Source organism: Augochlora pura, chromosome 5 (genome assembly GCF_028453695.1).
Source record: "Augochlora pura isolate Apur16 chromosome 5, APUR_v2.2.1, whole genome shotgun sequence".
In the NCBI taxonomy this organism is placed as follows: domain Eukaryota; kingdom Metazoa; phylum Arthropoda; class Insecta; order Hymenoptera; family Halictidae; genus Augochlora; species Augochlora pura.
In genome coordinates this window covers 17,615,524-17,640,868 of record NC_135776.1, presented here as the reverse complement: position 1 = coordinate 17,640,868, position 25,345 = coordinate 17,615,524, and the positions used below count along the sequence as shown (strand labels likewise).

Genomic DNA, 25,345 nt, shown 5'->3' with positions numbered 1-25,345 from the left:
CACAGAATATTTTCTATTATATAAAAATATAAAGAAACATTGATTAATGAAGTGAGCGTGAATATATCGTTTCGTAATGGCTTTTCTAAATTATATAAATTTAAGTGATATCAGAGAATTATTTCATTAATAAGTATTTACAATGAAGTAATTTTCTACTATTATTTAAATTTATACAGTCTAAAAAATATTAACAGACATACCAGAAATAATTATATATATACACGAAATAATTTTCTGATATTAAATTTGTACAGCTTAAAAAAACATTGTAAAACACTAGACTCGCTCGATAAACATAAAGCAGCGAAACAATGCGTAGAAAAATTCACTTTGTTACCCAATTAATCCACTTTTGTTAACACTAAAGCTACTCAAAAGTTTCTCAATTTATAATTCTGGTGGCAATTAAGATAATTTCGTAGAAAATTGTTGAATAAATTACATTATTCGAACATGTACTATAGCAAAAACTGCACAAAATCTAAGTATATTGGATCTTTCCACTTTTATTAACCCTTTGACTACTGTTGGCGCCTATTCGTGTCCAAAACATGGCTTCCCGGCACTGTAGGCGCCAATAGGCGTCAAGATCAAATTTCGCCCCCGTTTATTATTAAATTTGATTAATTATATATTGTGTAACATTTATGTTATATATTGTAAGAAAAGCTTAAAATTATTGTTCACTTCAAGTAATATTGTTTTAATGTAACAGAATTCAATATTTGGAATATTTTAATATATTTCCACGGAAAGGCATGTCTAACGAAAAACTACGGCCGTGCCAAAGTCTGCCGTAGTCAAAGGGTTAAGCAATGCACACCAATCAATTTTATTGTTCAGTAAGCTTAGCGTTAAAACACAATTCAACCAGAATTTATCCATCCACGCGTAATATTGTCCACCAACTACAAAAACCTAAGTCAATATAGTTTCCAACTCAACTAACCTCAAAATGTAAACCGACTATATCCCCCCCGCCGCGAAAACAAGCCGCGTCGGTAAATCGGCTCGCGACCGGGTAAAGAGAGAAAGATAAGAGAACATGGATAAGGATAAAGAACGGATCGGAATGCCTGTTGTGTAAATTGACCTCTATTCGAGGAGCGCGGGCCGCGCCAGCACGGCGGAATAGCGAGCGGGAGCAAGACCGTGCGGACGGTGCTCGCTCGGCCATACGCGCCGCGTTCGAGTCACCGGGGTGGGAGAGGGGGGCCCTCTTGCTCTCCACCTTTCGGTTTGACTTTGACAGTTCCATTATGGTATCGAAGCTAACGGGCGAGCACAGACAGTACGGTGGCCGACGACGGCGACGACCGCTGTCGCAGTGAATCCCCGACCGCTGTCGCAGGACGCGCTGCTTGCACGCCAGCATGTCTCGAGGTGCTCGACCGGTTGTTCGGTTCGCGACTCGCGATGGATATCGGTAACGACGAGAGCCGCGGCCTCTCTCGCGCGTGCGCGAGATATCGTCTCGGAATCGCCGTCGTTTTCATCTTGATCCTCGAAGGTGTTCCGTGGAAATTAACCCTTTGCGATCGTGTTAAAAAAGCTAAAGCTTCTCTTTACCTTTACATAAAATTAATACAAATTATTGCGGTTATATCTAAGCCTTGAGAAACAATTTTGAGGCTTCTATTTAACCCTTTGAACTGAGATTATTTAGTATAATTTTGGAAGCAAGTAACAACGTGTTATAGTGAAATTGGACTTATATGAATTGGGTGACATCGAGGAATATATATTTGCGAAAAATCAGTATTTATTTTATTTATATTATATTATAAATATATATATAATAACTTTAATGTCCCCTGAGAGGGAATAGCGAAGTGCAAAGGGTTAATTTTGTACATTATTACTGTTCTATTAATTAAAAAATTGCTGCGAACGCGACGCGTATAACTCAATATAACTCGGTATAACTCGACGGCAAAGGGTTAAAGCGAGACCGCGTCTCGACGGTATCGACGTGCCGATCGTTCGAGTGTCATAACCGAGCGGTTCCGTGACCGGGAGCCGACGTCGGCGCCGTTTAAATTGCTCGACGCCTCCGAGATCGTGTTGCGACGCGTTTACGCTTAATCGACGGAATCGACGCTGTTCGAATAACTCGACGTCGAACAGATTTTCGGACGACGATAGATTATCGGAACGAGTTAAGAGTTCGATTACAGTCGCAGCGTCGTTTCCGGTTCTGTGCCCCGTTGCTATAGAGAGTACCGTTCGATTCTCGAAACAAACGAAACGCGGCGTCGACCGATATAATTATCGACGGACCCCGGGCGATAATTATTTTACGTCGGCCCGCAAGAGTTACTGGTCGCGCGCGAAAAACCCGCGATAACGAGGCTTGGGAAAACGGGTTTCGATAATACTCGAATCCGGCGGATGGAGAAATTAGAAACGAATCTGGCGGGCGATTCGATTGGTCGGACACCGGACACGTTTTTACTATTTACGGTCTTGGGTTCCTTTCTTCTTTCTCTGTGCTTTGATGACAGAAAAGTGCGGCGAAACAATGCTTTGTGGAACGAAAATGCAAAATACAAATGTTCTTTTATAAAGATGCTGGATATTGTTACATTATTGTATGCTTTTGTATGCGTAGATGTTGTATAGTAAGTAGGAGAATATTATATATTATTTTCTGTTATTTTTTGTTATTCTATCTTTATTATTATTATTATTATTTATTATTATCCATTATTTTCAACTTCAAGTTAATATATCAGAAACCACACAATTCTGCGATTAACATAGTTTTTCATTTATTGTTTGTTATATTATTATCTTTATATTATTTTCCATTGTTCTATTCAATCCTATGTTCTGTAATAAAATATAATAGTATTTAGAATGACTGTATTTTTAATGAAATAACAGTATTTTATAAGCGTTTTTCAAGTCTTATTATAGACTTATAAATAAAATTATTTAATACAATAAAAAAACACAGAAACATTTCAGATTCTTATAATATAACAAACAACATATTTATATATTATTATATATATAATTAAATAGTATTAAATCTATATATTATACATAGTATAATATAAAATATTTCAATCTCAGAATTTTTTGTACTGTTTTGAGATATATTAATTTGAAGTTGAAAATAACAGATAATAATAATAGATAGTATGATAAAACATAAATATATATATATAGTACATATAAATTGAAAATAAATATAATATTCTCTTACTTACTAAAAAAACATGTACGTATAAATAATCATATAATAATTCGTCAAAATTTCATTATAAGTTTATTTTATAACTATGATATATAATTTATAAAATAAAATCTCTCTATAACATTATCGTCCCATAAGCATTCTCTTCGTCGCACTGTAAACCGCGTCGGTGAAACGCCGATGAAGTGCCGTGGAATCGTCGTTCGTGGACGGGGGACTCATCGTTATTCCGGTGCTTTTTCGTACGTGAGTTCCCGATACAGCGCCAAACAGGAACGAACGGTACCCGTTGACACGTTCTAGTTGTACGAGCTAATTGCGATTTGAGCCTCGCCGCAGCTCGATATCGGTCATCATCATCATCGTCGTCACCCCACCGAGTCGAGTGGAGGAAACGCGTTTCGGTGACTTTCCCCGATACATTTTCACGGCCGCGAAATCGTCGGTGCGAGCACGGTTTAAATTTCCGTTTAGCCGCGGTTGCGTCCGCGGTCGAACGAAGAGCTTCCTCGACGGGTTACGAAACTTTTCTCTATGTATCGCGGTAACGATCGAAACCGCGAGCACAATTAAGCATCGTAACCGGTGGGCTAATTACCCGCGGAAACGTTTTCACAATGCAGCCGGGCGGCTGCTCGACCGTAAGAGACCGAAAGAAATTTTAATTCGCCTCGGCGTGGATCGTCGTAACGCCATTCTTCCTCGGCTGTTCCTCCGCGGAAGAAAAATTTGCCGATCGACGATCATCGTTTTTATATTGTTCTTTTTTTTTTGTTTTTTTTCTTGGTTTTAGTTTTTGACTTTTGACTCTAGATTCTATAAACTCTGTGCTGTTGGTTCCAAGCTTTAGATTCTACGCTCTAGATTCTATATTTTATGTATTAGATTGTAGGCTCTAGATTCTATATTCTATAGTTTAGATTCTAGGCTCTAGATTCTATATTCTATGGTTTAGATTCTATATTCTATAGTTTAGATTCTAGGCTCTAGATTCTATATTCTATGGTTTAGATTCTATATTCTATAGTTTAGATTCTAAGCTCTAGATTCTATATTCTATGGTTTAGATTCTAGGCTCTAGATTCTATATTTTCTGTAGTAGATTGTAGGCTCTAGATTCTATATTCTATATTTTAGATTCTAGGCTCTAGCTTCTATATTCTGTGTTTTGGATTCTAGGCTCTAGATTCTATATTCTATGGTTTAGATTCTAGGCTCTAGATTCTATATTCTATATTTTAGATTCTAGGCTCTAGATTCTATATTCTATGGTTTAGATTCTAGGCTCTAGATTCTATATTCTATGTTTAAGATTCTAGGCTATTGACTCTAGATTCTATGCTGCAGAATCTATAGTCTGGGCGCTCGAATTTGTAATTCATGCTAGACTATAGACTTTAGACTATTGATACTAGATTCTATGCTATAGAATCTATGTTCTAGCCTCTAGTTTCTAGACTTTATGCTTCAGAATCTCGGCTCTAGACCTCTAAACTCTCTAAATTCTAGACTCTAAATTCTAGACTCTAAACTCAAGACTCTATGATCCAAACACTGCGCTTTAGACTCTATGTCTTTGCTTTTAGATTCTAGGCTATATAATCTATACTCTAAGCTCTAACCTTTAGGCTCTTGGCTCTAGTTTCTAGACTTTAGACTCTTTGATTTGGTCTCTACGATCTAGACTTATAATTGATACTCTATGACTTAGATTTTGTGATTTAGAATCCATGATTTAGATTTTATAATTCATTCTCTAAGATTTGAAGTCTATGATTGAGACTTCATGATTTAAATTCTATGATTTAGACTTTGTGATTTAGGCTCTATACTGTCGACTCTAGACTCTAGTCTCTAATTTATATACTCTAGTCTCTAATTTATAGACTCTAGTCTCTAATTTATCGACTCTAGTCTCTAGTTTATAGACTCTAGTCTCTAGTTTATAGACTCTAGTCTCTAGTTTATAGACTCTAGACTCTATCCTCTAGTTTATAGACTCTAGACTCTAGACTCTATCCTCTAGTTTATAGACTCTAGACTCTATCCTATATATTTTATACTCTATACTACATAATCTACATTCTACCCTGTATATTCTATACTCTATACTCCATGCTCTATACTCTAGACAAAATGCTCTAAACTCGATGCTCTGCACTCTCCATGCAAGCTTCGCAGACTTCATGCCCCCCGGGTAAAACAACTGAATGGCGGGTATAATTTTCCGAGCGCGTTCCGTTTCGTCGGTTGAATGGCGGCCGGCCGCTTCCGCGACCATCGCGTGCGTTTCGCCGGATCGCGTGGCCCCGCATATTAATCGGCCGTCATTAGAAAGTTGCTATCGGTTCTTAATTAACCGGAAAAGAGGGCCGAGTGAAAACGACCCCGCGATCACGGTTCGCCGAATCGAACGGTCACTCTCGCCCGGTTCGGCGAACAAGGGAACCGTCGTTTAACTCCGCAATCCGTTGCTTCAACACGTTGCCTTCGACACGTTCGTTGCCGACAATTAGACACTAAAATCCCCGCATAATTGAAGCAATTTAATTAATCAAAGTAAAACTAAAAAGTTCACGTTGATCACAGGGGATGACGTTAGAACTCTTTCGCATTCGATAAATCATAGTCGAATTTATTACACTCGAATATATTACGATAAAAATAAATTTTCAATGTTGGTCAGAAATTAGTGTCACCCAGATATGGATGACGCAGCGACGAACGTGTTAACACGTTCCACGCGGTTTTATAACAACTTCCCCCGCAGCGAATTAGAATTTACTCGATCCAAATGTTTAAACATATCAGGGCCATTGTTTCTTATCGCAGTGGAAGATATTTCTGTTTGAAAGGGAATACTTATATGGACATTCGTCCAACACGTTAGACGATTCACGATGCAAATTTTTTAAGTTTATTTTGTCATATTTTGTACTGTCAGTCGCCGGTGACTGACGCGGACCCGAACGGAGAGCTCGAGCGTCAGTCACCGGTGACTGACGCGGCACTCGACGCGTCGATCCGTTTACGCTTCGATTCCGCCGATTGGCTCGTTTATCGATTACCGTCGGACACTTCGAACTATTCCACGGAAACCTCCCTCTTTTCGCTTCGCGAAGATCGGTCAAAGCGTCGACGATCTTTAGCAAAGGCGGAGGGTATATAAAACTTGTGTCACCAGGTCCGTCGGGTACCGAAATGTACCTCGGATAGTCGGACGTTTCGGACATCGGCGTCGAAACACGTTGGAGCATTGTTGAGAAGGGGTTCCGGTGAAAAAATGAACCGCGGTCGAGGCGTCGCGCGTGAACACAGCGTGATCGCGTTCGGCGATCGCTTTCGTTGAACAGTGAAAGTCCAAGCGCGATGTTCACGATGATCGAGCCGAGGAGCGACCGCGCGCCCGCCGGGCAGAGCAAGCACCACTGTTATCAAGTGATCAGGACGACGAGGGTGCACCAGAGTTCGAGGAGCTCCAGGATGGTCACCGTGCAAGAGAAAGTCATCAGGTCTCGGCTGCAGTTGGGTTACTCGACGCCCACGAACTTCATCAATCGGTATAAATATGGATCTGCAAAATTACGTTGACGATTTACCGATCGGTCTATTCGGCTGCGAATATTTCTTTAATATTCACTTAGATCTTCGCGCAAGAATTATTATTATATTATTATATTTTATTTTGCTTATAGAAATTGTTAAATCAAACTTTGTGAAAGAGGTTTCAATGTTATTCGGTTTTTGTTACTGTGATTAGAGTTAGTAATATTTTTATATTCTCGCGACTATATTTATTTCGTCAATTTTATTTGTTTTATTCATTGCGAAAAGTATCTGACATTCAACAAAATATTTAGTAATATAGAAGCACGCTGTAGTGTAATCGAACACTTTTTTCTCAATAATAGATAACAAATTATTGGTAAAAAGGCGATTTAGAGGCCGCCGATCGGTAAAGTGTTAACAAAACGATTAACAATGATAACTTCGTGCTCACGAAATTAATCACAATCGAACGATCCTTGGGAAGTCTAAAAATAATATTAAAGCATATATTCAGCAATAATCGCTTAACCAACTAACATTGTAAACGATCATTATTTCCCTTGTACAATTCTTATTTTGCTTTCTCCTGTGTAAAGGGATTCCCAGAATTCACTCAACAAGCAATTTCAATAGATAACACAGGTTTATAATTAAAAATTGTAAATATTTTATACTAGATCTTGTATACTATACTGATTGATAGAGTACTCCATTTTCCTTAGCAATATTTACCGCTTAAACAATAAATATCTTCTATTAAGTCTCCAAGATATGGGTGTCGCGACGCTGAACGTGTTAAAGGATTCATCCCGCGAATAAATAAATAAATGAGACGCAATAAAATAAATAAAATCCTATTTAACTTGAACAAGAAAAGTGGCACCCATATTTATATGTCGGGGCACCCATAGAAGCCTATCTGTCTTCCAAATATGAATATCGCGGCGCTGAACGTGTTAAAGGATTCATCCCGCGAATAAATAAATAAATGAAACGCAATAAAATAAATAAAATCCTATTTAACTTGAACGAGAAAATCGGCACCCATATTTATATGTCGGGGCACCCATAGAAGCCTATCTGTCTTCCAAATATGAATATCGCGACGCTGAACGTGTTAAAGGATTCGTCCCGCGAATAAATAAATAAATGAAATGCAATAAAATAAATAAAATCCCATTTAACTTGAACAAGAAAATCGGCACCCATAGAAGCCTATCTGTCTTCCAAATATGAATATCGCGACGCTGAACGTGTTAAAGGAATCGTCCCGCGAATAAATAAATAAATGAAATGCAATAAAATAAATAAAATCCTATTTAACTTGAACAAGAAAATCGGCACCCATAGAAGCCTATCTGTCTTCCAAATATGAATATCGCGACGCTGAACGTATTAAAGGATTCGTCCCGGGAATAAATAAATAAATAAATAAAAGGAAAATTTATCTTGGAAATCAGGGTTCTCCCGATTGCGCAACGGGTGCATGTCCCAATTACCCCGTATCTTCCGGAAAATAGCTGCCCTGGCTCCGTACTCGAGTTACGGGAACAGCTTCCGGCTATTTTATGGAAATTTTTCGCCCGGCAGACAGAACGAGAGAGAGAAAGAGAGAGGGAACGATAGAGAAAGAGAGATGGAAGAATTGAGAGGAGCTCTTTTGATAGTCGGCGCGCCGCCATAACTTATTCACGGTTAATTAGATGCATAAAGGGGAGCCGGGCGTGTAGGATCTTTCGCGCGTAGATCGCGTTTCCCACGCGTCCGCGCCTGTTCGTAAATCTTCCGCGCTAATCCCCGGAGCCCGGTCGGGAAACTTTGTCGCCGATACTCGAACAAAGACGAGATCAGCTGCGGGGGATCAGTCTCTTATCGTTAAACCAGGTGCCGTTAAGCGGTCCGCCGTCCCGTCTAGACGCCCCGGGGTTTCGCAATTGAAAATAAAGACGCCCCTGGATATTAATAAAGGATCTGATTTTTCCGGCATTTATCCGGTCCAGGAAAAACAAAAGGAAATTGGATAACTCGCGTATTATTATATAATTTTTTTAAACGGTAGATACTTTTCGCGATTAATAAAATAAGTAAAATCGAAATCAAAGGAATAAAATAGATAAATTTAATGTTACGAAAATATGAAAATATTATAAAGATTGAATGACCTTAATATATAAATTTACAATTTCCAATTAAATTATAAAATAGATAAATGTCTAAGGTTACGAAAATATGAAAATGCTGTAAGATTTAATGGCTTTATTATATAAATTTACAATTTCCAATTAAATCAAACGAATAAAATAGATAAATATAATGTTACGAAAATATGAAAATTATGCTGTAAGATTTAATGACTCTATAATAAGAGAATGCGAATAATGTAGAAAGTGTTTTTATCAACGAAATTCAGCCACATTTCATCGAAACGGTCAATCAAAATTTTAACAAAGTAAAACGCGTGTGGCAGCACAAGAGACCATATGGAGACATAATATACTATTTCATATAATCATACACTGTATACAGTACGAATTAATGAAAAATTTCCAATTTCCAATTAAAATCACGTGTTTTCTATGAAAATTACTCGTCGACTGAATCTCGAGGCACCCTTTGCCACGTGCCAAGCGTCGCGAGCGCCCGGATCCCCGAGTTTCTTTCTGCCAAGTGGGCGTGGCCTCGTTGCTCCCGATTCGAACAGAGCCGTCCCGAAAATGTCGGCCGGTTTGGCAATCGGTATCGGACGGAAGGCACGAACGGCTACAGAGAAAGGGCGACGAAGAGGTGGTTCGTCGGCTTCCGTTCGACTTCCGTTTGACTAACGTCGGCTTCCGTCGGCCTCCGTCGGCGCCGGAAGAACCGCGCGCGCATCGCCTCGAATTCATTAAAGGAATTATTAAAGCGTGCTGCTGCGCGGCTCCGGTTGCCGGTGTGCTCTAAACCGCGCGGCGGGTCTCGGCTAATTATCATCGAGCAATTAACAACCGTTGATTGCCGTTAACGGTGCGCCGGGATAGTGTGCCTCGCGGATCCGACACGGTTCCAAACGCGATCCACCGACGCCGCGAAATAATTTCGCTGCGCCCGGCCACGGGAACGCCGGAAAACTCGCGCGGGGAAATGTGATTAAACTGGAGCGTCGAACTTGTCTTGTCTGTCTGCGCGTTCTCTCGGTTCTCTTACCCTCTTGCCCTCTCTCTCTCTTACCTTTTCTCTCTTTTGTTTCCCTCGGTACTCCCGCTCTATCCGTGGATCCCGGCGAGGCTTTTCGCGCGAGTTATACCGAAACGAGAGCATGAATAATGCAGACGTTCGCTTTGCCGGGTTTTTTTAGCTCGGTCCCCCCTTCCTCCCCCATCCCCCACCCCTGCTACCTTCCCTTTCGCCTCGGATAGTAGATTTATTTTCTATTTCCACATTTTCCTTTTTTTTACTCTCGGCGCCGCGGCGGACCTTTTTTTTCCCCAAGGTACGTGTCTCCCCGACCGGTGGAAACGGCGAGGTTCTCTCTCAACCCTTTCGGCTCAGACGCGAGAGAGCCCGGTGAAATAAGAAATAACGAGTCTTGCCGGGGCGGGAGGGAGCGAGGTTCTCCTCTTGAAGCGTCGTTCTTCTCGAACTGGATTCGGTGAAGCGCGGGCAATTCCGCGGCCGGGGGAGCAAGTCGAAAAATTGTGGAATGGAGGCTCTAGTTTCGTTCGCAACTGGCCCGAATCGCGGCTCCGGCGATAAAAGCTAACGAGTCTGGACGCCTCGTTTTTTGTTTTGTTTTCTTTTTTCGTTGCCCGTTGCCGCAACTCGATCCTCTCTTCGAGATCAGCCGGTAGAAACATCGTCTCGAAACCGGGGACTATTGTTGCTGACACTGATCCGTTTTAATTTTATTTCATTTAGCTTAATTTGATTTGATTTAATTTGATTTAATTTGATTTAATTTGATTTAATTTGATTTGATTTAATTTCATTTCATTTAATTCGATTTTATTTGATTTTAGTTTATTTTACTTTACTGTACTTTTTCCATTTCATCCAATATAATTTAATCTAGTTTTATTTAATTTAACTTAATTTGATTTAATTGTATTTTATTATATTTTAGTTTATTTTACTTTACTTTACTTTACCGTTTTTATTTTATCCAATATAATCTGATCTAATTTTATTTCATTTAACTTAATTCGATTTAATTTGATTTAATTGTATTTTATTTCAGTTTATTTTACTCTATTTTACGTTTTTAATTTTATCCAATATAACGTAACCCAGTTAATTTAATTCAACTTAATTTAATCTAATCTAATTGAATCAAGCTTCGCATTAATGTAACTTTAATGTCACATATGCTCGACTTTTTACAGTTTACAAAATATCTCCGTGATGGTACCTAAATTTTATTAATTTCACTGCGCGACAGTATTAAATCTATTTTTCTACAATACTTATATTTTCCTGATTAAGTATATCTCATTCTTACGATTCAATTCTTCTGTGATTAGGTGGGTTAAAAATTGCCACACCTTTCGCACAGCATTTGAATCGTATTGAGATAAATAAAAAATTTCTTTTACAATTTTTTAATATATCACCCCACCTAGAAAAATTGAAGTTACTCATAATTACACAATTCAATATTTTAATTAATTCACGATACTATAAATCAACAGTAAATTTATAAATAAGCAACAGCACGATATTTACTTCCAAAAGGCACTAAAACAACTTATATAAACACTGTTATCGAATTCTATATTACAGTGAATATTATTTTTCACGACAGTGTACACTGTACCATTTTGCTGTATATTTTCTTTAAAATCGAATCACTAGAATCGTTAACACTAGAAAGACGGGAACTTGAAGACGGGAAAATGACTGCTTTTCGGCAATATAGGTATAACACACATATATATACCGGAAATGAAGGAGGAAGGGGGGGGGCAACAACAATGATTAATAAACGCATTTATATGTTGTAGAAAAAGTCACAAAATTATAAGAAGCTCTGTCATTATTTACATAATTATTTTTCTAATTGAAATTGAAAAGCAGTCAAAATGACTTGCTTAGGCAATCTAGTGTTAAAAGGGTTTCTTAGTCAGTCAATAAACAACAACAACAACAATAAAACTGCACGTGTGTTTCCCGGTGTAATATTCTCGCAAAGTGTTCCATCGACGATGCTCGAAGAGAAAGAGGTTACAAAGATAGACAAAGAAAAAGAGCGAAGAGAGAGAGAGAGAGAAAGAGAGAGAAGGCAGAGGAAGAGAGATAGAAGCTTTCGACCAGCCGCGGCAGAAAAAACATGAAGCCAGGTGCATGCTCCGGGGGCACTTCGCGGCAGCGCGTGTGCACTCGTACGTGTGCATCGGAGCACGCGTGCACTACGGTGGCGCGGCACGAGTCCCCGAAACAGCCGACAGACAGATGTTCAGGCTCTTGCGAGGCTTTGATGCCACCCCGACTCCAATTTATTTCTCTTCCTACGATAGAGTGCCAGCCAGAAAGAAACATAGGAGGACGATAGAAAGAGAGAGAGAGAGAGAGAGACAGAGAGAAAGAGAGACAGAGGCCGCCCTCGGCTCGTAACGTCCCTTTCTCTGCGACTCGCTCGAGTTTCTCGCACGGTTTGCCGCTGTTTCCTCGGACGAGCTCTTCCGGCCCGGGGGGTTGTCCCCGTAGGTAGCTCTCATTGTCGCGACGACAAAAACCCGCGGAACGGTTGCGTCGCTGCACGCAGGTAGTTTTCTCAAACTTTCCTCTGTCTTCCTCGATTTGGCCGGGGGCCAAGCGGCAGGACCCGGATAAATCGCGGCTCGTTCCTCTACCCCGAGAATCTCCGATGGAGATCGAGGGCTATCGAAACGAGAAGCGGCGAAAGTAAATGGTAAACGCAACGCGCGATCTTCGTCGGCGACGGGAAACGACGGAGAGAGCCGTCGTCGGTCGAAACAAAAAGGCGGGCGCGCGCCGGTGTCTCGTCGCGCCTCCGCTTCTCGATAAATCCTCGCGCCTCTTTCCCGCGACTCTTCCATTGTCGCGACGGCGACAAGCGCCGTTTGACTCGGACGCGTCGCGCGCTCCCTTCCCCCTCCCACCGCGCGCGCACCCCCCACCGCTTGAGACAATGAACGACGCGCCCGAAGGGTTGAAAGAGATAGGTCTAGGCGGTGGAGGCATCCGGGGGGCCACTCGTTCGCTTCCAAGACAAAACCCTCAGACGACGCGAAGCCGGCCGCGCGCGGTTCGGCGGCTGCGAGAGGAGAGACCGGGGATGAGAGAGAGTGGGGAGGGACGGGGGGCGAGAGAGGGCCGGGTTTCAGGTGAAGCGCATCAGCTGCCACTTGGACACGCGCCATAGAAACCTTCGCTGTGTTGCCGTCCTCAGACTTCTTCTTCCTTTTCTTCGTGCCTTCCACCTTTCCTTACTTCCTTCCTTCTTCCCCACCTTCCTCACTTCCTCGCTTCCTACCTTCCAATATTTCTTTGGCTACCTTTTACCATCCCCCGACTCTCCGGAGCGGAACAGACGCGCGCGCGCCGGTCCTCGTCAATTATTCTTTACCATCTTCCGTTGATTACGAGCGTGCAACGTTGTTTCGAGTTACGACGCGCACGCTCTGATATTTATTGCACCGTTCCATCGCTCGTTATTCTTGCTGTCCGGGATTTTTATTGAAATGCAAATGTAAATTTATGTGTCGAAATATGTTCACGTTTTTATGTGGGGTGCGATATTGGAGCGGTATTTTCGTGGTTATTTTACGCTTTGCGATAGTAAATTCGGCTGCGAATATTTATAGAATTATAGGGTGGTTGAGTCTGGTAACATTTTTATGTTTCTACAGTATTGGCATTGAACAATATTTATTTTATCTATTAACTTTATTTTTATTTTTTCTCATTTGTATTTTATTTATTTTATTCGTCGCGAAAGATTGCTAATGTTTAAAAATTTCTATAATATTGGCATCAAACAATATTTAATTTATCTATTTTATTAACCTCATTTTTACTTATTTTGTTTGTATTTTATTTATTTTATTTATTTTATTCACTGCGAAATATACCTGACATTTAAAAATTATTATTACTATAAAGAGCAAAAATTGAATTCCACGTAGCGTTTACTTTTTGAAATTGCTGTAGCATTCGTTGCATATAAATTATATAGTTATATAATATAACTATTAAAATACGATATCCAATATAATACATTAACCTTTTGAACTTGGCGCCATTTTAACTCCAGATCCAAAATTCTTTCGGATAACCTACAATATTCAAGTATTCAACAATTGTTTCGATTTTATATAAATTATTGATGCAATTCACGCACACGAAGTTGAGTCTATATAACAGTCGTACTTTCGCCAGTACTTCAAAACTACACAGATTTGATAATGTAAAGATTTTATTAGAACATCGTGTATTATAGCAATCTTGAAGGTCGCCACTCGACTGCAAAGGGTTATGTTAGGTTATGACATAAATAATTATATTAAATAATTAATATACAATTTAATATATGAATTAAACTCAGTTTTAAAAAAACTAGATATCAACAAAAACGATTTATTTTTCACATCTAATTATATATTAATAATTAAAATAAAACTTAAAAGATCATATAAAATTAGCTCTTTTATCTTCGAGATATATAATACCTTATAATTATATTAATTAACCCTGATACAAAAGGTAAAAAATTTCATTTTACTTATCATCAATTATAAAATTAATATAAAAAACAAGCATGTTTTTGTAAAAGCGTCTTACATAATACACATAGAAAGTATCGATCTTCGAGTTGCTGTTTCTAATCACACTGATTAATAAATTTCATTAATTTTATCGCGTAGAAGGAGATATATACATATGATAAAATTCGATAAGAGCGAACGACCTTTTTTTATCAAACAAACAGCCAGCTCTTCAGTTTGTACACCTGTGTGCGACGTCGCGTCGCCTAAAGGAAAAGTTTACCGTCGCGGTCCCCGTGGACTGTCGCCGCGCTTGATGTGCCAGCCATTAACCAGATTACGGTGGTGGCCGCGGCAGCCCCCTCCACGCAACTTTAAACAACTCGTCATTAATATACGCTAATGTGATTATTTAAAAATTCATGTAATCCCCCGTCAACTCGTCAAGCTCGTAATGTTTCGACGTAAATTTATTCGCACTTAATGGATGAATGACTGACAGTAATTGGCAGACTGATTTAGGGGAGGTTAGGGTTGACGAAGCTGAAAGGAAGAGTCAATTTTAGGATGTTTTTATACAATAATGTAAATCAGATTATAAAATGGAGTTTTTAATATTTTATTTTGCATGTTGTGGTATGGAGAAAATTATATAATTACTTCTGTTTGGTAAGAATTAATTCGCTTCATTTTATAGGGGTTGCTGAAAAATTCTCTTTGTATTATAGGGAATGTTGAATTTCTTACGTGGAAATCGTTACCTGTGAAACTATAGAAGTACAAAACATCGTTTTCTTTATTATTTTGTGTTCTGTCAATGTTGAACGTTATGTAGTTCTATTAATTTTTTAAGATTCTACATTTCTTATAAAAACTTATACAACAAAAAAGACACCAGAAAAATATCCTACATAAATATTACACAAATACGTTGCAGAATTGCAAAATTCCCTTTTAACTATACATTCCTTGAGCATAATAAAAATGCGGGAAACGAGAGAAACAAGAATCAATTTTTATTCAACTTCTAGACCTTAAGAGTCGAAAGTGCTGTTTTCCTCGAGATCCGAATCAGCTCGACGTTAGAAGAGCCAAGTTCGCTCTTGGTCGCTTTACCTGTCGCGGTACAGAGAGAGAAAGAGAGAGAGGAAGTGAGAGAGGGAGGGAGAGGGAGAGAGGCCAGGTATTTTTTCGCTAAATCGTGGCTCGTTATGCGCGCCGCTAGACCAACGTCGCGTAATTAAACGGCGCTGCGTCCACACCGCGGTCTTCGGTCTCCGGTTAGCTGCAGCCGAGTGCATTCGTCGGCGCACTCGGCGTGGCACGTCGCGACGTTCTCCAGAAACCACGATTCTCGCACGTTTTCCACGGAAATGCCTCGCAGCTTCTTCGATTCGAGAGAAACGTTTCCCCAAGTATTATTACGGGGGAAATAATATATTCCAAATATCTTCGAATTCTGTTAGACTTTGTTTTCGAATATACAGTAACATTAACCCTTTGCACACGATGCTATTTTTACTTTAAATCTGAAATACTTTTTCTCAGATTAATTTTGTTTTACGTGACTTTTGTTGATCTATTTTTGAAATTTTGTCTTGATTTTTCATTTATTTATTTATTTATTTATTTATTTATTTATTTATTGGACGCTTCAGAGCTTCAGTGACTTCTTGTGAAATATAAATAGATAAAAAGTGGCAATCAATGGCTTAAAGACAATGATAATAAATAAAATTAAGTAACAGTGTTTTAGTATTTATTGTTATTATTATTAATACTACTGTGTATATGTATTATATACAATAGTACATATTATAACTATTATTATTACTACAATTTCGTAGATATATTATATTTTCTATTATTACTATTTATATATATATATTATATAGTATTTATACTAATATATATTATTATTTAGTATTTATACACATTCGCAAAAGATTTAAAAATTTCATGATGGTGCCTGTAACCCTATGGGGTTGTTATACAATGAAAAAGCGAGCCTCAACCAGCGATCGCTATGTCGCCGTGCTCCAGTTAATTTTTGGAATCGAAAGACACACCCCGTACGTTTAAATTTACACGTCGGCTGCTGTAAATTTAACCGCGCATTGAAGTCGAACGCGGTGGTAACCGCGACCCGCCGGTGAACCCGCGTCGGTGTACAGTTAAATCGTTAACGCGCCACGCTTTAAATACAATCCCTGCTACTTTTCCCGGCAATTATGTTTCGTTTAAGAACCACCGTTTCGCGAGAATCGTGCGAAAGTGTTATAGAATCGGGTTCTTTGTCCCTGGGAGAGCAGGGACCCCGTCAACGAAAGTTCCCGAGGCACCGCAAGAAGTTCAACTCGATTTCCCTCTCTCTTCGCGTGCCGGGTTGATCGATCGTCGATCGGGAATATCTCTCCTCCACCCCTGTTTAAGGGTTAACCCTTTGAGACACGTGACATTAGAGAAAATAAAAAGCCGGAATCTTTTTTAATACAAGAAAATAACAGGGAGCGTTGATTTTAATTACTTAACGCGAGATGTTATTTTCAGTGCGAAGGGGGTGGAACATAAATATAAATAAAAATATATAAATATGGAAATAAAAATAAAACTCGCACGTGATGAATTTCGAGAAAAGAATCGCCTACAGTGCCGACAATCTTTTGTAATATTTATATTATTGTAAAGAATAGTTATATATATTTCATATACATATTTATTCGGATATAAATATATAAGTATATACATATATATATAAAGGTTCAATTATTATATATCCTATACATAATTTATTGGAATATCTAAGATATAAATATAAAGCAGAACGGTTCATATATAACACAATAAATTAAACTTAAACAACAATTAACATCTATTGATTTCGCATAAAAAAGAAAGGAACTTATGGGACACCCTAAAATATATCAAAGTTCAAATACTATAAATCCCATATATACAAATCCCAGAATAAAAAGCTAAACAATAATTTCAAATACTATAAATCCTATATATAAATATCTGAATCCCAGCTTGCATAAAAAGCTAAACAATAACTGGAATACTTTCCAATCCCATCCAGCCCGAAATAGTCAACAACTGGCACGCGGTATTGTCGCGTGCGTTAGCGTGCGGGATTGGTCGACACCGAAGGGCGGTTCGAGGTTTCATCCGCGACGGAATCCAATCACCGGCCTAACTTTTCCGGGCTCCCGTCGTCCCGGCTTGTAAACGCATTTCGCTTATCCGTAGGCGCATCTCTCGGCAACGGGTTACGCAACGGGCTTAATTGACGAGGATTGCGTAAGGCGTGGCGGAAGGTTGAGTGTCACGGCCGTGCGCGGACGTGTCGTCATCGTCTTCGTCATCCCACCATTCTGTCGCGTACCTGCTGACATTCGCGTGAAAGCCGATATACGCGTTGTCGTTGGATGTTGCTGTCGTTTTTGGTATTCGGGGGGGGGGGGGGGGGGGGGCTGCAACCCTTCCGGCATCGTACGAGAAACAACGCGCCCTCGTTGAAGAATCGAGCAAAACGCCTCTAGCCAACGTTCCCGGGTTTATATTAACAATTTAGGCGTTCGAAGTCGTAACAAATCATTCGTTCGATTGTAAATAGTTTTGCTATTATAGGGTAATTGAATCTGCTAAGGTTTTTATAGTTTAATAAAGTTGGCGTTAAGCAATACTTATTTTATCCATTTTAGTCATTTTATTAGTTGCCGGAGGTATTTTAAAAAAAATTATATGACAGTATTGTGTATGGAGTATATAGAAAGAAATAATAAATCAAACACTGTATAAAAGATATTTTATAGTAATATTTATTATATTTTGAATTAAATCTTATCTACGAATATATAATGAATTCAATAATAATAACAATAATATATATATAAAATACGTAATATAGTAGTAGTATATAAAAATGATATAATAATATATACAATTGAGATAATATATATATTAACATTATCTCCAGTTTATCTTCTGTAAATCTCGACGTCTCTTCAACCCTAAAACAAACATAACCTGACATAACCTAACAGAACTTTCCTATACACCTAATATACGTCACAAAAACGCGTACTAATATTACGTAAAAACAAACCAAACAGACAAATAAATAAATAGCTTCGTTGGTTGACAGTGAACGTACAACCGCCGAAGGGTTGCCGTCGTCTCGAGAGCAGCGATTTTCTAGCACTCTTTCTAAGCCTCGACTCGCGATATGGTAGAAGCGAGAGACCGTTCGGTAGTCGAGAGTCGTTAAACGAGGCTTCCACGCATCGTCGCGGGGCAAAAGGATCGTAAAAAAGTACCTGCGGGCAGGAGGAGCGAAGAAGAATATCGTACGGCGGCGGTGGACCGACGGCGAGGGGAGGAACGTAGGAAGAATGGGGTTGGGGGGCATCGAGCGCGCTGCGCAGGTGCATAAAACATGAGACCGCGCGATCTCACTGTTCTCGCGTTTCTCGTAAACTTCTACGGCCGTGTATTAAAGGGAAAACAAGTTAATCGTGGAACGAACAGCAGCCAGTCATTCGACGGGAGAAACTCGGGGACGACGCGCGCGCGCGTGGGCTGTGCGCCGACGTTTCGGAACTTCTTTATTTGTTATTTTCGTCGATGAGACTGTCCCGGATCGAGGGAAATGGAATATTTGCTCGAGGCGTCGGGGGATGGGGACGCGGATCGCGGCGAAGTTCAGAGCGAACGTGATTTTTTTCGAAACTTTTCTTTTTCTTTTGTTTAAAGCAGCGAGTCGTACATATATGAGTAATAATAATAATAATATATGTATATAATATGAAATATGACTACCTATAGGGGTGAGTTGCCATAAGCGTAGCACTGAAGCAAATTTAAGAAATTTTATTCATAAAAGTAATCGTTTAGAGTAATATGATGGCGGGTTATTTAAACGTTTTTAGTCATTATAAATTGTATATTTGTATATTTAGTCTTTATGAATTTTAATATTCGAATTAAAATATTCTGTATCCTAAATTCTCTTGTAATTTTTATAATACCTAATTACAAGGTTTAGGAAATATACTATTGAAGATGAAAAGTGGAATATGCTTATTTATGGAATGATTTCAGTTTAATTTATATATCCATGTATTAAAGAAATAAATACTTATCGAAATTTAAATGCATCGAGGATAATAATAATGTTTGATGTTTTATAATACACTTGCGTATGCTTCGTGTATCCAGATTGATAATTTTAAACATTGTATCGTATTCTCGTGGCGAACTTGTTCGCATAAATTGTAGAACCGGTCTTCTACATTGACCAATAACAGCACGTTTTGTAGGAAATTTCGTAACATGATTTAAACAACTTTCTGCTACGAAAAAAGCGATTATCTAATCTCAAAATCAATTTCAATACGCTTTTAGAATTCTTGTAGGTATTATACGTAATCTGAGCTAACATTAGCATAAAAATACGATTCTACTGTTACTAAAATAGACAACGCGGATTTAACATTGCTAAAACTTTACATTAGTCTTGCCTATTTTATAGAAATTGTCGGAGACAGTACGGAAACGCGTTCTCGTGCGTCAGAAAATGTTAACAATTATTATGATCGATGAGATTTTGAATGTAATTTAAAAGTAATTTAAATTGCATTTAAATGAACTTTAAATTAAATTTAAAATCCATTTAAATCAACTTTAAAATTAAATGGGATTTAAATGTAATTTTTAAAGATGTAATATTTCATGTAATGGCATCTGTGTCATTTTTGTGTTACAATGAATAGTTATAACATTCGCATAGGCGAACGTGTTAACGGTAGGATACAACAATCTCTTACAACTTGTAACAATAATAGTAACAGTGAGAACAACGGCGACAACTACAATGAAAATAATGACAAAGACTTGAACAACAGTAACGTCTACGACAATGCACGAGTTTGCTGGATGAGGAGGGGTCTCCTTCGAATGACCCCATCTTTTCTTTTCAACTTTTCCACCCTCCCAGCCTTTTCCTTCATTATTTCCTTCTCTTTCTTACGTAATCTTATCGTTCTCTCTCTCTCTCTCTCTCTCTCACTCACTCACTCTTCCTGTTCCGGAAGTGTAACTCTTTATTTCTCTCTGTCTCTCTCGCTCTCTTTATTTCTTTCTCTTTCGCTCTCTTTTTATTAAGGTTGGTGCATATGAAATGTCCGATACTTACATAAATATATAAAACCGTATATCTTTTTTCAAAAGCTGTTGATTTAATCAAAATATGCCCCGTTCGTTTTACTACAACATTTTCAACGAGATTTCGATACAGAAATGCCTGTCTTAAACAAATTCTGTTTTTTAGAATTAATGAACTCTGATGTGGAATATTTCAGGCTGTCTTCATTTATATACTATTTAGCCCGTAAAAACTGTCCTAAATGTTTAAAATAGTGAATATTTTATATTTTATAAAATTGTATATTTTACTTCGTTTAATTTCGCAATTGTTTTGTACGACGTGTGCGTAGGTTTTTATGGGCTGAACAGTATGTAAATGGAGACAGTCTGAAAAATTTCATACTATAGTTTATTGATATGATAAATCAGAATTTCTTGAAGACAGACATCTATGAATTAAACTCACGTTGGGAAAAGTGTATTGAAACAAATGGCGCACATTTTGATTAAATCAATAGCTTTTGAAAATGGATATGCAGTTTTATATATTCGCTTAAAAATCTGATATTTCATGTGCACCAACCTAATACCCCCCCCCCCCCCCCCCCCCCCCTCCCTCTCTCTCTCTCTTCCTGTTTTTTCTCTCAACCTTTATTTCTTTGTTTCTTTCTCACTCACTATACCTTTCAGTAAGACGCAGGTCCTACCTGAGCAATAAACTCAGGTCACTCGAAGCCGCCTAAACACTCTATAAAGTAATTCCGCCCGTTATACCCAGGAGAGCCCGTAATATTTAGTCAGAATTTATTTTTTATCGTATCTTTCGCACCTCGTAAAAACAGCGTTTCTTACAGTCCCGTGCAAAAGTTCGCCTACATTGAAAAATAACGCTTCTATTAATTACGCTACAATTACGCTTCTCTGCGCGGGGCTACCGAATCTTAAAATATAACCTAATGTACCTTAAAATATAATTTAATATATATTGTTTGATTTCTATGTATATTATTTTATTATTTTATCGATTTATTATAACAATTTTTGCAATCTATCATATTATTTATCTATCATATATTTAGTATAATATATCAGGGTCAACCCTTTGCAGTCAGAGCCATTTTAACCCCACCAGCAATGCATAGAAAAAAAATACACCATACTTTAACCCACCTAACCTCAAAGAAACAAGAACCTCACGGAAGACTACGGTATACAATAACTATGAACCATACAACTATAACAAACACCAATCCCTCGACTCGAATTCAATTCAATTCTCCACCCTCGATGCATACGAAACAATACACCATACTTCAACCCACCTAACCTGAAAGAAATAAGAACTACGCGGAAGACTACGGTGCGCGACGGTAACTGTCTCGAAACTCGGTCACCTGGACGATCCTCGTCGGAAGTTTTCTGGTCGAAAACGAAGACGATCGGCGACTTCTTTAAAGACGCGCCAGTTCATTTTTAGACCGCGTAACGTGGTCTTCCGGCCGAAGAGGGCACTTTGCCTTTAAAATCAGGTAATGCTCGCGCAATTAACCGAGGAAGAGGCTGCGAGAGATGTATAGGAGAGGAGAGAAGAGAAGCAGAGGTTAAAATCGATTCCGGTGCAGAAGGTTGCTCACCACTGTCGAGGCCGGTGTGCACGTGCTCTCTCTCTCTCTCTCTCTCTCTCTCTCTCTCTCTCTCTTTCTTTTTCTTTCTATCTCTGTCTCTTTTTCTTTCCCTCTCTTCCTCCCCCTATTCGCTCGCACACACCGCTCCCCTCTCCTTGCACGGTCCTGTTCACTGATTTCCGATCCTCGCGCCGAGGACGAAGAATGCCTCTGGCTGCCAGCTGCTCGATCCTTCCTCTCGATCAGCTTGCCTCGCCGCGACGATCGACAGAACCACGCGATCCTTCACGCAGCGAGCGTCGACGCGCTCGATCCTCTCGATCCTCCCGCGTCCTTCGACGATATCGCCGGTTCGATAAAGTCTAGTGCCGTGACATGAGAAGTGAGATTACGGTGGTTGCACGGTGATCGAAAGCATCGACGTAGAAGAAGTCCTCGTGTCGCGCGCGAAATCATCGACATGGTGGTCCGCCTTTCCGTCGCTCCTGGCTTTCTTTCTGGGTATGTATTAGGGTGTTCCATTAGTTTCTTCCCCTTTTCTTTCGTGCGAAATGAATACACGATATTTGTTGTTTAACCCTCTTAGTACCGGCCAGAAGAGTCTGTATCTGAGCGAAATGTTTAAAACTCGTTTGACGAGGTTTGATAAAGTTTCGGAATGAAATTGCAGGAATTTTGAAAAGACTGATAAATAAGAAATTCAAACAGGGAGAGGAAATAAGAAATGGAATTTTTGTTTGATAAAAATTTTGAGAAAACTATTTTGTCTACAATAGACAACAACGATGTATCGTTGTTCGGTACTAAGAGGGTTAAGGTGGATTTATTATGTTATATGTGAACCTTCTTCCATCTCTCGGGAAGCCTCGTTATGCCCTCCTTCCAAAATTGTTGTTATTTGCGAAATATTCATCCAGGTGCGTTTTTATTTCGCTTATGGATTTGAAAGATTTACCACGGAGAGAATTTTTTAAGGAGAAGAACAAGTGGTAATCGGATGGAGCAAGGTCTGGGGAGCTAAGAGAATGAGGTAGAACGTCCCAATCAAGCTGTAATAATTTTTGCCTTACGGCCAACGCATCATGCGGTCTTGCGTTGTCGCGATGGAAAACGACGCCTCGTCGGTGTCGCCAATTCTGGCCGTTTTTCTGCGATGGCGGCTTTTTAATTGATCCAGTTGATTGGAATATTTGTCAGCATAGATCGTGTCACCTTGAGGAAGGAGCTCGTAGTACCCTACACCTTTCCAGTCCCACCAAATGCACAAAAGAACCTTCCTCGGATGAAGTCCAGGCTTCGCAACAGTCGAAGGTCTATTTTCCTTAGACCAAGCGCGTTTTCGATGCACAATTTGGTATAAAATCCAAGCCTCGTTTCCAGTGACAAGCCTCTTTAAGAAAGGATCCCTTTCGTGTCGCTGGAGAAGCAAATCGCCCGTAGAGACGCGGTTCATAAGGCCGGTCTCCGTCGATAGGTGTGGAACCCAAACTTCGTATCGATTCGCATATCCCATCTTGATTAAATGATTATGCACCGTTGCCTTGGGAATATTAGTAACGTCCCCTATCTCACGCACACTATATCGCGGATTTTCAGTGAGCACAGTCTTGATAATGTCCGTCGTTGCCGGGCGGCCGCTGCGGTCTTCATCTTTCAACTCGAAATTGCCAGCTCTAAATTTTTTAAACCAATCGCGGACGGTCCTAATAGTCGTAGTACCGCTCCCGTAAACGGTGCAAATCTCGTCCGCAGTGTCCTTTGCACTATCGCCTTTTTTTAAAGCAACGAAGCATAACATGTCGCAAATGCTTCTTTTGGCTCTCCATATTGAACGGTGCAGAAAACATTTGAAAAGAGACTTTGTCACCAACGAAACGTACTTTGAAAGAGCTCTGGGACGACTGAAGCCGATGCCATAAACGGCCAAGAGATAAGCTTGCATATTTATATAAATACAGCCACTTAGAGTCGCTCATAGCGTAGCGCGGAAGAAACTTATGGGAGAACCTAATAACTACTAGGAGGTACGTAGATAGGGGGTGCGTACCTAGGGGGTGCGTAACTAGGGCGTACGTAGATAGAGGGTGCAGTAGAGTTACAGGGGGTGAGCTCCGTGGAATGATTCATCGCGTGATTCACGATCGCAACCATCGCTTTGGAACGATCGCCGGCCGTCGCTTCGGTACGATCGCTGCCAGCTGCGCTGGATTCCTCGCTTTCGAACAGTATGGCGGGAAACAGGCTCGCCTTTCTTCCGTTTCTCGCCCCGCAAGTGTTTTTTTTATTTTCACCTCGCCGGATATCGCGTTACTTCTCAGCCGCCGCGACGCGTCGACTCTATTTGCTTTATCTGGTGGAAGCGGTGTCGTCTGAACAACGGGTTTCTAGCCGGTTCGGCGACGCGGATTCTCGATTAACCCTTTCGATAGCGAGGAGGCAACAGTCACGTAGCCGCCCGCGATAACGGCGTCGCTGTTGCAGTTTTATGTTTGACTTCTTGGAGCTTTGTGAACGTACTTGTCGCGATCTACTTATTTTTGTTAGTAAATAAGTATAGTGTCGTCCCGTGGCTATTTTTAGAAGCAAAATAGTATTATATTTGTTGGGATGGGTTTTATTTAGTTTTCCTATTGGTTACTGCCCAAAATTGGGGGGATTTTAATATGAGTTTGTTTTGTATAAAAGATGTGGTTGAGTGACATTCTTCTCACAAAATGTCAAGGTTTTATAATATAAAGTACCAATATTTTATAATATAAAGTATCAAAATTGTATAATATAAAGTATCAAAATTTTATAACATAAAGTATGAACATTTTAGAATACAAAGTATTAATATAATGATACAAAAGTAATTTAACGAAGTTAAAAAATACTCACCTTCTGGGATCTGTTGAAAGTTACTGCTCAAAGGGTTAACCCTTGACTCGTGATAGAAATTACAGTAATAAATTATTATAACACTTTACCGACCGGTAGCCTATAACTCCGCTTTCTATAGGCTAACCAATAATTTATTATCTATTATAAAGGTAAAAGTGTTATACTATATTACTGCAAGCTCCCATATTATTATATAATTTGTTTAAAATTCGCGATGAATAAAATAAATGAAATAA

The 25,345-nt window shown here is 39.3% G+C and overlaps 1 protein-coding gene across 3 annotated transcripts in view; it reads left to right on the top strand.

Moving 5' to 3' along the window:
- Siz (Brefeldin-resistant Arf-GEF family protein schizo) overlaps window positions 1-25,345 on the top strand; it is a 65,239-nt gene that overhangs the window by 29,098 nt on the left and 10,796 nt on the right. The window contains exon 1 of one of the 3 annotated variants that reach the window (XM_078180534.1): window positions 6,128-6,765. The exons of the other annotated variants lie outside the window; for them this stretch is intronic. Coding sequence (XP_078036660.1) covers window positions 6,575-6,765 — 191 coding nt within the window. The 5' untranslated portion in view covers window positions 6,128-6,574. Of the gene's footprint in view, window positions 1-6,127; window positions 6,766-25,345 lie in introns of those variants that run through there. 3 annotated transcript variants of the gene reach the window in all.